The sequence below is a fragment of the Rhamphochromis longiceps genome, unplaced genomic scaffold, assembly GCF_057381845.1.
Source record: "Rhamphochromis longiceps isolate RC_006_pf unplaced genomic scaffold, R_longiceps_female_GT1.1 unmapped_scaffold_1, whole genome shotgun sequence".
NCBI lineage: Eukaryota > Metazoa > Chordata > Actinopteri > Cichliformes > Cichlidae > Rhamphochromis > Rhamphochromis longiceps.
This window is the reverse complement of record NW_028187221.1, coordinates 577,027-591,435: the sequence shown is the minus strand read 5'-3', so window position 1 is coordinate 591,435 and position 14,409 is coordinate 577,027. Positions and strand designations below refer to the sequence as shown.

The 14,409-nt window shown below is 38.9% G+C and overlaps 1 protein-coding gene across 1 annotated transcript; it reads right to left on the bottom strand.

Moving 5' to 3' along the window:
* Positions 1 to 4,246: 4,246 nt before the first annotated feature.
* Positions 4,247 to 5,805, bottom strand: LOC146640805 (uncharacterized). Its single transcript, XM_085399890.1, has 5 exons — positions 5,692 to 5,805; positions 5,276 to 5,587; positions 4,959 to 5,073; positions 4,639 to 4,696; positions 4,247 to 4,354 (listed from the first exon to the last, which is right to left on the bottom strand). The coding sequence occupies exons 1-5, from the start codon at positions 5,759 to 5,761 to the stop codon at positions 4,247 to 4,249; spliced, it is 663 nt and encodes a 220-aa protein (XP_085256016.1). The 5' UTR covers positions 5,762 to 5,805.
* Between the last annotated feature and the right edge of the window lie 8,604 nt (positions 5,806 to 14,409).

Here is a 14,409-nt window from a genome sequence, read left to right as displayed (position 1 = left end):
CTCAACAACGTGATGCTGAACACATGAGCCCACAACTTAATAAAGAGATCTGTGTGTGTGTGTGTGTGTGTGTGTGTGTGTGTGTGTGTGTGTGTGTGTGTGTGTGTGTGTGTGTGTGTGTGTGAAAATATGTAAGTTATGCAATAAAGTTCTGAAATAAATATCCATATTTCTGGATTTGACAATTACGCACATAAACTTCATGTATAGATACTGCAGATGTTTCTGAGCTTAAACCATTACACTGAAAAAGGAGATATGTCAGCATTATTGAAATATAAATTTAAATATATGCAAGTTAAAAATACTGAAGAACGGATGTTTTAGAACACATTCAACAGAAATATGTGGAGCAAACAAGACATTTTTCACTTATTCCATTTATTTTGACATTATCTCACTGTGAATAACTGAAAGCAAATATTTATACAGTCCCAATCAAAAATTTAAGACCACTTGAAAAATTGTAAAAAAAAAAAAAAAAAAATCATATTGTGCATAGTTGGATCTTAACAAGGTTCCAAGTACAGCTTCAACATGCAACAAGAAGAAATGGAGTGAGACTAAACTTTTTTATGAGCTGGTCAATTTATTGAAAACAACGCTTAAACCGAAACAGGCGGTTTTACAGCTGCTCAAAAGTTTAGGACCACATGCCTTTACAAGGCCAAATCTGTGCAAAAATGTGGATTCATTGTCATTTACTGTCAGGTAGTCACACTGTCATTACGTTCTGATGGCAAAGGCAAAACAACTTTCCTTTCTTGAACGCGGTCGGGTTGTTGAACTGCATAAGCAGGGTCTCTCGCAGCACGCCATCGCTGCTGAGGTGGGATGCAGTAAGACAGTCATTTGGAATTTCTAAAATGAGGGTTATTGATCAAAAAAGTCAAGATCCAACTGGCTGTCTGTTAAGACACTGGATTATCCTCTATCCAAATTAAAAACTGACGCTGATTAAATGTTATATGTTTTCATACATTTATCAACATACAGAGAATGCAAGTGAGTTAACTTTGTTCAAATAAAGTTTTCAGTCAGTTAAAGTCAGACTGAAGCCAACTGAAGTCAGAAAAATGAAGACAAAGTGTCTTAAACCTGCTTTCTATCTGACGGCCACCAGATGGAGATAGCTGTGGGTACAAAAACACTTCCAGCCTTCTTGAAGTCTAAGGCAAACTTTTTCTGTCTTGACCTCTGGAAACATTTCCCTGGTGAGTTCACGGAGTCAGCCAATGACTGTGTGCTTTCACAGTCAGACACCAACAGCACCCCATCAAATATGATCAGTGTGATTGATGAAGACAAACCTTCATCTCTAACTTCAACAAAGGACTTCAGAAACCAGTAGATGACGTCATTGCAGCTACATCCAGCATTGATACTGTGTAAGTGACTGCACAGAGCTGTTGTTTTTCTTCTAGTTATTCATTATTAAGAAACGTTTTAAACACAATGGGAAGCACAGCCAGACTCATCGCTCTGTTGCACTGATGGTGACAATCACGTCTGAAGTCTGGCCTTGAAAACCTCAAAATATTCTGAAAGTTACTGTAATAAAAACATGAAACTGATCCCACACAAGGATTCATATTGGCACAGTTTGTTCTATTTGTACTGTTTTAACAGTGTTTTGCAGAGCAAGTAAGGACACATCTGTGAACCTGTTTCAGGGTTAGAGTGTTAAGACTGAATAGTCTCAGTTATTATAAAACATGTGATTATCAAGGCTGACAGCCTCTGTTCTTCTTGCTGAATAATCACAACAACAGACACTTAATGTGTTTCATTTGTAGTGATGTCATGCTGAGGGTGATTTGAGGTGATAGTTTGGTAGAGATCATTTGTTGGATGCTGAAGGCTCGTGTAAGGGTCATCTATATGTCTTCATCCAGTAAGAAGATAAATGTAAAAAAAATAGAGCATAATTATATTAAGTGTAACTTAATTAACTTATTATGGGCAGCACGGTGGCACGGTGGTTAGCACTGTTGCAGCACAGCAAGAAGGTCCTGAGTTCAATTCCAACATCAGGCCGGGGTCTTTCTGTGTGGAGTTTGCATGTTCTCCCCGTGTTTGCGTGTGCTCCCTCCGGGTACTCCGGCTTCCTCCCACCGTCCAAAGACATGCAGCTTGTGGGGATAGGTTAATTGGATAATCCAAATTGTCACTAGGTGTGAATGTGAGTGTGAATGGTTGTCTGTCCCTGTGTGTTGGCCCTGCAACAGACTGGCGACCTGTCCAGGGTGTACCCCGCCTCTCGCCCTATGACAGCTGGGATAGGCTCCAGCGCCCCCCGCGACCCTGAAAAGGATAAGCAGAAGCGAATGGATGGATGTAACTTAATTATGCTGAAAACGTGTCCTAGCATCAGCTGTGAGTGCTCTAAGGTGTCATGTTTACTGAATCAAATCAACTCTCTGACTTCAATGAGCCACAAAACAGACATTTCTGTTGAACTTCTGGCATCTAACACTTAAAAAAATCTGAATAATAAACTTGAATTTGAATCATATGTATGGAAACATTGTGATAATAATTTTATCATATTTCTAACATGTTCTGCACACATCACACACTACGTTATCATATCTGAGGTATTCAAAGCACAGTTTACAGTTTCTACTGACATTAAACAGTTAAAACAGTCATTTATATGAAAAACAAAGTGAAATCAGGTGTAATCGCTTGTATAAGCCTGGACATCATGTTGTTTATTATTTAAACTGATGAACGAGGAAAAAGCAAGACAACAAATCAACCATGTAAACAGTTCAATGTCCTTTTAATAGAGTGGGAAGAAGTGACATTCCACAGTGACAGTTAGTTCCATCGGGAGCTGAACACTGACAGGTGTAGCTCCCACTGTCCTCTGATGTTAAATTGATCAGGTGGAGAAACTCATCAGCGTGAACCTGGAGTCACATTAATGAACAAAGCCCCGTCCATATTCATACAGCAGAAAACAATTTCCTCCTTCCATTCTCTGAGTTCTGATCTTACAAACGATCAGCGTGGTGATGTTCTGTCTTTCATATTTGAGTGACATCTGGTTGTTTCACAGTTGTTTTCACAGCAGTTTCTGAAACCAGTAACAATAATACAAACAGCCTGAATGATTTGAACCAGAGGCTCGAGTAGCATTAAAAAATAAATATTACATTATGAAAACATTACCTCCTCCTAAATCTTGTGAGCATGCAGCTGGTGGTAGAAGCAGAATAAAGTACAGCTTGAGTGCATCCATATTTGTTCAGGTGTCACAGTCACTGCTGCAGACAGTACAGACGATGTTGTACTGAGAGTTGTTAATAAACCTCAAAGAAAGAAGCTTCTATAAAGGAAGTGCATGCACACGACTGCTTCTGCTGTCATATTAAAACTATGTCAAAGTGAAGCACTAAGCAAACTCAAGGAGTTACATAAAACTCTTATATCTCTCACAGCGTTTCGTGCTGGTAGAAAGCTTCTGCAAAGGGAAGTATATGGATGATCACTTCTGCTTTAAGTTAAAGGCCCTCTGAAAGTAAAACACTGAGCAGAATCACACACAAAAACTAAACATACTCATTTTCATCTCAGTGGGCGTGTCACACACAAAACTGCCATGTTTGTTGACATTTACACACTCAAAATTGAATATATAGATAATCTCTTCACAGCTAAAACAGAATTAGATTCAGAAGCAGCACAGCAGAGTTTCTGTATGACCATACTGATCAGGAAGTAACTGTGGCTGTGAGGATGATGTAGAACTATTTATAGAAAAAAAGACTCGTACCCCTCAGTAACACCTCAAATTCTCCTATGTTTGGATGCCTTAAAGGTTAAAATAGTGAGTAAACAGATGAATACAGAAGAAAAACCAGGAAAAGTTTTTAACTGTTTTGTTTTAGTTTAGAAACAAACTCGTGTCTGGAATTAAGAGCTGACGATGGTGAAATGTTAGTTTTCATAAATTTTCAAATACACAAGGATTCATATTGACACAGTTACTTTGTATTTGCAAAAGGACACATCTGTGAACCTGTTTAGTTAGTTAGTTGTTATAAAACATGTATCCAGTATGAAAGAGACGTCTTGTCATAAAAATATTTATATCAGAGCAATATTACTCATGTATCATGTGCAGTTTTACATGTTTCAAAATGTTTCAATATTGTCAAAAATAAAAGCGTTTGACTATCAAGGCTGACAGCTTCTGTTCTCCTGGCTGAATAATCACAACAGCAGACACTTAATATTCTTAATTTGTAGTGATGTCGTGCTGAGCGTGATCTGAGGTGATAGTTTGGTAGAGATCATTTGTTGGATGCTGAAGGTTTGTGTAAGAATCATCTTGGACATCTTCATCCTGTCAGAAGATAAAATTAAAACTCATACAGCATAATTATATTAAGTCTGACTTAATTATGTTGCAAACATGTTACTGCTGAATAAAATCACTTTTTATTTTATTTGGACATTTTCATCCTGTAAGCTAAAATTAAAAGTCTGATAAAAAAAACTCAAGGTGACCAAAGGTATGTTGATTCAAAGTAACTTCACAAAAACAGCCTCAGCCAACATTTTGAAATAGAACTGGATATAAAATAAACTTTAAACCTGCTGCTTTGTCTTTACAAGGAAATTACTCACCAAAGAGCCGTGAGTCTCCTTCATTGACAGTCCAGATGTTTCTGACCTTGAACAGCGACTTTGGATAACAAATTATGTTAGCATTACTTTTTACTTTTTTATGATCAATATATCTGATAAATTATTAGCAGGATCCTAATTGACTTTAATTCACTTAAACATGAGAACAGCAGGGCAAGACGTTACATCAAAATGACCTTCAGCTAAAGTGGATTAACCAAAATGAAAAGAGCAAAGAGAATCACATGTTTTAAAGTTATGAAGCGTGTTAAAAGGTAAATCATGAAACATGTGAAACAGCTCTGACAGTAGTTTCTCACCTGCAGCGCAGTCGTGCATGAATAAATCCAAAGATAACTAAACTCACAATGATGAACACGGTTACACAAATCAGTGTAAGAGGAAGTGTTTCTGTTCCAGACCTGCTGCTTAATTCTGTATGAGGAGAGAAGCAGTTGTTAGAAACATGGATGCAGTATTTGCATTACAACTGAACAAAGGTTAAGTGCGATGTATGACTATTGGCCTCAAAGTTAACAAATCCTGAAGGTCACCTTCTAAAATCAGTACAGACTTTATATTGCTAAATAATTAATGGTTAAAAGAAGAAGAACGTTGTTGTTTTTACCTTGTTTACCTTCCACAGTGACATTAAGATGGAGAATATTTGTTCTTTCAGGAGCTGAACACTCACAGGTGTAGCTCCCACTGTCCTCTGATGTTAAATTGATCAGGTGGAGAAATACAGTCTGATTTTCTTTCATCAGTGTGAACCTGGAGTCACATTTGTTCTCAAAGCCCCGTCCATAAAAATACAGCAGAGCACAATTTTCTCCTCCACTTCTCTGAGTTCTGATCTTACAAACTATCAGCGTGATGATACTCTGTGTTTCACTGGGACATATTTGAGTGACATCTGGTTGCTTCCCAATTGTTTTCACAACAGTCTCTGAAATCAGTACCAATAATAGAAACAGTATCAATGATTTAAACCAGAGGCTGGAGTAGCATTAAAAAATAAATGTTACATTATGAAAACAGTTTTTACATTACCTCCTCCCAAATCTTGTGAGCATGCAGTCAGTGGTAGAAGCAGAATTAAGCACAGGTTTAGTGCATCCATGCTCTCCAATATGTCCGATTTGCAGTGTAAGTGCTGCTGATAGTGCAGAAGATGATCCGCTGAAGAAAGGAGGACAAACAATGTGCTTCATAAACCTCAAAGTATTGGCTCTCATGCGTCTTGCGTAAGTCTTGTGCGAACACTTCTCAAAAGGAAGTGCACCTACAACACTGCTTCTGCTTCCGTATTAAGACACTCTAAAAGTGAAACACTGAGTGGTCTCATGTCCAAAAAAAGAAAACACAACAACTTTTAAAACAAAGTTGTTTTTTGCTTTTAGTCCAACATATAATTTCCTTTACAAAAGCAGGACTGAAGAGCAGAAAATCAATGAGGCTGATGATTGTTGTTATCAGTGATTCAAACCTACAACTCATTTAAATTAACACAAGCTATTGTACTATTTATATAATGCAGCACACATTCATGCTGCATATTTCATATTTATGTTAATTGACCTGCTTCCCATGTTTGTTTGGCTCCTGCCTGGAGTTGTGTTCATAAAGAAGCAGGTCACATAATGTTACACGGGTTACATTCCTCCTCTGCTCTTCTGTGGTGACGTTCAGATTATCAGTGGGATACTCGGTGTTTCATGTTCGACTGACATTTGCTGAACTAACAAGAGTGTCTGTCATAAGTCAGGAACTTTTAACATGAAATACAATGTAAATAAGCATTTTATTTTAGTTAATTGTTTGAAAATGAAGCACGTCTTTCCTTTTCCTGGAAAAACAGAAAATATTAATTCCTCAACTTTATAAATAAAAGCTGTTGCTGCTTTTCTCTTATTTAAGCTTTGCATGTTTGATTTGGCAGACTTTTTACTGCCAAACTGTCATATTGGTCCTTTTTCGACATGGCACCAAAGGGATTTCTGTCTCCTCCTGGAATCAAACCTATAATCTTTCACTTAGAAGAAATATGTGCAAACTACTGCACTAAAAATATGGACATTACCATCACAAGTAAAGCACACAGTGTCACATTGGTCAGAAGACTTGCGCCCTCTCAGACACCACATCCTGTGACTAAACCACAAATTCTCACTTTGTCCAAAGAATGAAGTGTATGGATCTGCAAGATTTTTGTAGGGAAGCCTCGAAGTAAAACAGTGAGTAAACACAGAAGAGAGGAGAGAAATGTAGTGTGTTTTAAAAGGTTATTAGTTAGTAAGCAACATTATGCACGGCCTTACAGGAAGAGCCCTCTGGAAAGACGTGTAGACACACAAAACAGTTTCATTCAAACTGTGAGTCCAGAGTAAAAGAGTTTGATGGTTTAAGAAAAGACAAACTTTCTTTGAAAATGATGAGTAATCATGACAATTTGAGACATGTAACAAAACTATGCATGAAGCCATGATCATGTGCAACAATGAGTTCCAGTCAGAATAGCAACATAATATGATGCACAATCTACACACCACCATCAAACTGCACAAAACATGTAAAATTCTATTGAATTTGAAAATTTCTAAAACCCATATGGAAGTTTCAAAGCCTTTTCACAGCGATGTTGTCCTGGGAGTTGTTTTCATAGGTTTTAGAATTCTGATTCATTTCCTGATTATGCAGGCAGAGAGTTTCTGTTCTGCTCGCTGAATCGGTCTTAGTGCCGTGTTGATGTTGAACTGACAGTTTTGTAGTGAATATATGTTGGCTGCTGAAGGATTGTGTAAAGGTTATCTCTCACAATAAAGAGTCACACTGCATAATTATGTTAATACATTTTTATATTATAATTATATTCCCAGCTGGATAAAAGCAGTCTTTGAATATTTTGATCTTCCTGTATCCACTGTTTGTTTATTTGCCATTTAAAAAAAACAACAAAAACAAAACAAAAAAACTCAGCTAACACCCTGAAATAGAAATGGATATAAAAGATGGAAATAGATCTGTTTTCTTTTCTTTTTTTTATAAGTAAGTTACTCTCAGAGTGCTGTCTCATGAACAGATAATCCAGATGTTTCTGACCTAGAACATCCACTTGGGATAACCTGTGACTTTTCATTGTGTACATAAATCCTAGAATAACTCCAGTTACTGATTCCAACCAGATAAATGGAAACATATTTCTGTTGAACCCCAAGCATCTAAAATATTTAAAAGATCGTTTTTCCCCTCAGAAAAATAAACTTGAATCTATACAGTATATAAGGAAACATTGTGATAATAGTTTAATCTCATATTACATCATCTGCAGTTAACTCAAATCATAAATTACATCATACAGTTTACAGTTTCTATTGAAATTAAACTCTTAATGTAGCCACAAATATAACAATTACACACAGACAGATTTTAATGCACAAATAAGCTGAACCGATGTCCTCCTTAAACAGGTGCAGTTTCTTGTATAAGTGAGGATGTGCTGCCATTTAAACTACATATAAAGAAAAGGGAAGACATTATAGCATACAATACATGCATCATACAACCAAATAAACACTTAAATGTTCATTTAATAGAGCAGCAAATAACCTTTAATCATGTCATAGTGTCTTGTTCTTCTTTTGACTGCTCCCTTTAAGGTTTCACAAAGATGGATTATCTTGTCATAGCCTGCTGTATGCTTGCAGAGTGAGGACTCACATACGAGGATAAACTTTAACAGCAGATTTATTGCTGAAACCCCAGAACTCACAATACAAAACTTGGAGACCACGAAACACTAGGGACCAATATCACTCAAGGAGAGCACACAGATCCAGGGGGAAAAGAAAAACTGAAGACTTAAATAAACACATGAGGTAAGAGTAGAGTGGAAACACCTGGGGAGCACAGCTGAACAAAATCTACTAATGAACCAAGGAGGGCAAAGCAGAAAATGACACACAAACACAACCACAGAGATGCAGACTAAAATACAACTAGACACAAGAAAAGGGTGAAGAAACAGAGACATGACAGAGCCAGGGAATAGTGAGCGAGAGAGGGAGAGGCAGAATGTGACAGACAGAAAGAGAAACAAGTGCAACAACCACAAGTAGAAGCAGAGCAAAGCAGAGTTTCCACACCGTCATACTGGTGAGGAAGTCATTTGGCTGACAGTGTGCGGTAGAATGTTTTAAAAGCAGAAAGCCTTGCAACCGTCCTTGTAAGAAACCTGTTGTGGCTACTTCAACCAGAGAGAAAGATGTCACGTTTAAGATATTTGTACACACAGAAAGACAAAGAGAAAATTATCAGAATTGTGAGTCGAACTTAATCATTGTGTGTAAACGATTAGTATTTATTTGTTTGGGTGGAGGCATTTGTAAAATAGTTTCACGTGTGGTCAAATTACTTTGTATTTTTATGTGGATTGAAGCACACGGGTGTGAATCCTCAAAAGTTACACACAAATCATCGGACACATTTGTAAAGCTTAGTTTTGGTTGGTGGATAATATTGTACACATTTGCAACCCTTCTGAAGACAATTTCTCTCCATACATCTCCACCCAATCCACGCTACTTGCACTCTTTTATACATGTCTCTAACATGGAGACAGAGACACACAAACTTGACCAAGACAAGTGGAGAATAAACAGAGACATGACTGGGGTAAGAGATAAGACTGACTTTCACATGAGTCGCTGAGGACAAACACAAAAGGAACCATGAATCAGAAAAACAAATACAGAGACACTAAAAAGAAGTGAACTCAAGACTAAACCGCACAAAGCTTAAACTTAAATAATCTCTGGAAGCAAAGGAAAGAATCATGAACCCACACCAAACTCAAAATGTTGGGTCAGAGACTCAGGACCTAGACATATCTGCTTCCATTATACTGGACATCCTCCTCTGTCACATCAACCCACTAGTGATGGGAATTCTGGCTCTTTTTAGAGAACCGGCTCTTTTGGCTCGGCTCACTAAGAAGAGCCGGCAATTTGGGCATCCAACCGGCTCTTCAGGTTGTTTTGTTGCTTTAATTTATTTATTTTCAACAACAATATAAAATTATGCACAAAATGAATTACTAATGTAAAAAAAAACAAAAAACAAACGTGTATATGTATATATACAAAGACATATGGTGGCCCCTAGAGACAAAAGCACGTACAAACTCCGAAGCACTGCATGAATAAACTGGGATGATTTTTTGGGAGTGTTTTCCTGCTTGGAATCACATACATATGATTCACTGCATGAATAAACTTTCTGAATCCTTTATCATCCGCAACTGAAAATAGTTGTGGATGATTACTATACCTTTCTAATCTGATGATGTTGTTTCTTGTTGTTGCCCCTGGCTCTCTCTCTCTCTCTCTCTCCCTCCTGCTCTGTTCCTGTGCTACTGCGAGTGTAACTACCTCCCTTGCCCCCTCTGCTCAGCACAAAGCACAAGGCTCACATGCAGAGTGAAGCAAAAAAAAAATGAGAGAGAGAGGGTGAGAGAAAGAAAAAATCACTACAACCCACCGCATGTCTTCCTTTACCCCATCCATGACGTTTTCCTTCTGTCTGGCAGGTGCGAGGGAAAGAGAGGTGAGGACCGGATGTTACTAAAAGAAGGCGTCTAGCCTGGATAGCAGCTGTGAGACGAGCTGATATCCAGTTCTCTACCAGCCACAGATATCTGTTGGTGTGGTCCAGACATTCTCATTCAGGCAAGTTCTAAATAAGTTCATATCACTCTTTATAGCCTGTTAGTTTTATTTTCAATGCGCTCTGAGGACATAGAAAATTAGAACAAACATCCTAATGAGTGATTTTGTAGATATACGTTCTATTTATAGAGTTTCTAATTGCTAATATTTTCATTATTGCAGGCAAACCAGCCTATGAAATGAATGAGACACATCCTGACTGGGTTCCAACGCTACACATGGGGCACTACGAAATCCCTGCTTCAAACAAACCACCATGCCAATCAGATTACTTCTTCCATGTGAGGGTGAAGAGGTGACCCTTCTGGATAAGATGGTGAAGGTTTGCGTTTTGGTGAACATGTGCCCCAGTGTGGTAGTAAAACCAGGGGAAAATACTCTTGTTAAATAGTCTTAAAAGTGTTGTGCTGTATATGTAGCAATAGGTTTTCAAAAGAGACAGTAAATTACAGAATGCTAGTAGTGGGTGATATTATTTAAATGCTGTTGTGATTTTATGTGAACATTTTGTCATTTATAAACTATACATGACATTGATTCTACATTGTAACTGATGTGATGTTCTACAAAGGGGTTTTAATTTTTTTTTTTTAAAAAAGGCAAAAAATGTGTTTCTTTATTCAACTTTTGAACAGTGTTACTTAGTAAGTACATACACAGTAAATGCAAATTATTTACATGGCAATGCACTTCAGCCACAAATGTAGACCCCCCCTAAATAAAACATTATGGGTTATTCAGAACAGAACGATGCTTGGAGAAATATTGTCCCATCAGCTGAGACGACTCCTCCACAGTAGCAGGTGGAATTTTTCTTTTTTGAGGACGGCTTCTTTTACCTGTCACTACAGATGGTCTGGTGTTTTTTTTTTGGTTTTTTTGTTTTTGTTTTTGTTTTTGTTTTTTTGTTGTTGTTGTTGTTGTTGTTGTTGTTATTAGCATAATTAAAATCTCTGTTGTTGATAAGGATTTAAGGTGTGACAGCCTTGGCTTTGACCAGGACCTGTTTATCCCTTTGTACTGTCTTGCAGGTTCCTGGTGCGTAGGAGCACCTGTATTCTCCCCGGAGCGTTTAAGATCTGACTGCCTCACCCTTCATTCACCCAGCATCCATGTTATTTGATTGGTTGGTTTCAGATGTTGTACTAGAAATAACATCTTGCTATAGTTCAGCCTAAAATCTTTAATAAGACTTAATAACATACAAATAACAAGGACTCGATCTGTGTTTGACTCGTTTTTCATGTTGTTATGTCAGAATGAGGTACTGTCTCCGATTCAGTTACACCATAAGTGGCTCTATATCGATTTCATGATGCTTTTTATATTGTCACTAAAAAAAGGGTTTTCTACTCACAGGAAAATGTAAAATGCATCATTTGGTTCGCTCCCTTGATGATTCAGGGCTCACCTCAAAGGCAGCGGATGTGTTATTGCCATTAGCGAGTCCCCTAGGGTTTGATTCGTTTTGCTATTTTTGTAGTCATCCTGTTCTCTCCCTGTGTCAACACGTTTAGGTTTGATGAATGTCAGAACTCTCACCATGTAACTTCATATACCAGTGCTATAATACACAAAAATACCTTTCATAGAACCAGAACAATTAGCACATTACTCATCTTTTTATTAGTTGCAGTTATATACCATCTGTTTGTTGAGATCTTTAAAAAGAAGCTAATTTGCAGTCGGTTTGGTGTTACAAGATTGTTGCAGTCCCTGAAATACATTATATAGACAAAGTGTTGGTCCACTCTTCTTAATCTTTAAATCCAGATGTTTGCAGTCTTATTGCCACAGGTGTGCAAAACTAAGCGCATGGCCACGAAGTGTAATTTTACTCACTTTTGAAAGAATGAGTTGTTCTTTTTTTTTTTTTTTTTTTTTTTTGGAAGTGACATCAGAAACAGCAGCATGTGACATCACGTGATGGCGGAGCTTCAGTTCATCCTTTGTCATCCTTTTTTTTTTTTTTTTTTTTTAATAGGACAGGGGGAAAGAATGAAAGAAAGAGGGGGAGAGGAAGAAAGAAAACCAAAGGGGAGAAGAGACGGTGAGAAGGGGGGGAAGAGAGAAAAAAAAAAAAAAAAACAACTCCTGGGTCACCTGTATGGAGAGAAAGAAAAACAAAAAAAACAGGGGAGACAGCAAACAACAAAGAGCAACATAATAATAAAACAAAAAAAAAGCACCATCACAATAAACTAGCTTAGCAGTAGATATCAATAGTTACTAAATAATAAACGATATTGTGCAGCACGCAAGATAGACAGCGCACAGTGTGCTTTGAGGCAGCAGCCAAGAAAGCTGTAGTCCGCGTCTGTGAATACCCATGTGTACACCTGTGTGCATACCTGTGTGGATCAGCATGCTTGCATTCCAAAGGTTTCTCCATGTAATGATCTGCTAGAGAGTGTGGGGAACCATAGCCCTGTCCTCTATGGTATCAAGCAGGTATGGAGGAGATCAAAACTCCAGACATCCAGAGGCACCCAGAACACAAGAGACCAAGGAAGACCCACAGAGGGGCAGCCGCGCCACTGTCCCAGTAAGAGCTGAGGAGAGTCCCAGATGAGAGCTCATTCAGCAGCCGCGGAGCAGAAGCCAGGGGGAGTTGCAGTGACGCGCCCGTGAGCTCCGCCGGCAGCCAGCTGTGCCTGAGTGACCGAGCCCCAGGCCGAGAGGCCGGGGGCACCCCACCTCCAAAGTGGCCCGAGCGAGCCCCAATAAGCAGCCGCCAAGGAGTGAGCCGGTGTGTACCCGGACACCCACCCCCAGATACAAAGAACCACCAACGCACCGATACCTGAGGGAGTCCGCCACCGGCAGGGGAAGTGGTGGTGGGTGGAGATAGGCCTCCAAACCTTGGAGGGCCCGAGATGTCCCCAGAGAGGTGGCGTCTGATACCCAACCTGACATATAGACACAGACATACAGGCACACACAGACACAAACATCCATTCCCACCCTCATGCTCTCATATGTACTTCACACTCAACCGACGTGGAGACAGACATAAAGGGACGCTGTATACACGATCACACTCCCCAAGCGTACTCTACTAACCGGGTCTAGGTACCCTTGCCCCTGGAGGGGGGAACTGCACCCAGACCCAGGTGGTGTTACCCTTTTCCCTGCGGTGGGGAGAGGCAGACCGCCCCGACTCCGCAGCAGCAGGGAGGCCCCAGACCGCAGTCGGATGGCCCACTCCTCCTAGCCCCCCCGCTCCAGATGGTCTGTTTATGTTTGATTGAGAGCCTTTTTTTATTCAGCTGGAAAGGAGAAGTCTATCTTATGGCCAACCTCTGGCTGTATCTTGGTCATATTACCCAGCAAAACCCAGTATGCAGGTTCATCTGTAACAGTCCTTGTGCCACAGATCCTCACTGTTTAATTTAAACAGAAAAGCGGTGACATGGGTGCAGGTCTCCGCGTCTGATTACAGCTGCAGTGGGCAGCTTCAACATTCCCTGTGATGCTCACAATGACCCGTGGCTGCAATGCTGGTTCATTCAGTCTTTGAGAGTGCAGTACCTGAAACATACAAAGACAAAGTTAATTTAAAGACAAGGACTTTAATGAGCCAAGGCTGACACACATGTGTTTTATCTACTTTCAAATCCATTTATCATAAATGTAACAAATAAAGTGTTTAGAAAGTAGAATAGAATAGAATAATCCTTTAATTGTCCCACACTTTGAAATTTGGTTGTATCAGCAGCAAAAACACACATACAAACAGAATAGGACACAGAACAGAAACACAATTTTTACATATTTACATGATGGACAATAGTTACCAAAGCAGAGTACTGTACAGTTATTAAAATTAGAGTACAGATAAGTGGCAAACACAGGCTGTACTTTGCAAACAGAGCAGGATACTGAAAGATGTTTAAATAGTTAAGAATATTTAGAATAATTAGAAAAGTGCAGATTGTGTATTTTACCTGTGCATTAAAAAGTATACATGTAACTTCCAATAAGTTAGTGTATATACAAACTGAGAAAAGTAATGTGCAAGTTATAACAGTAGAAGTTGTTGTTG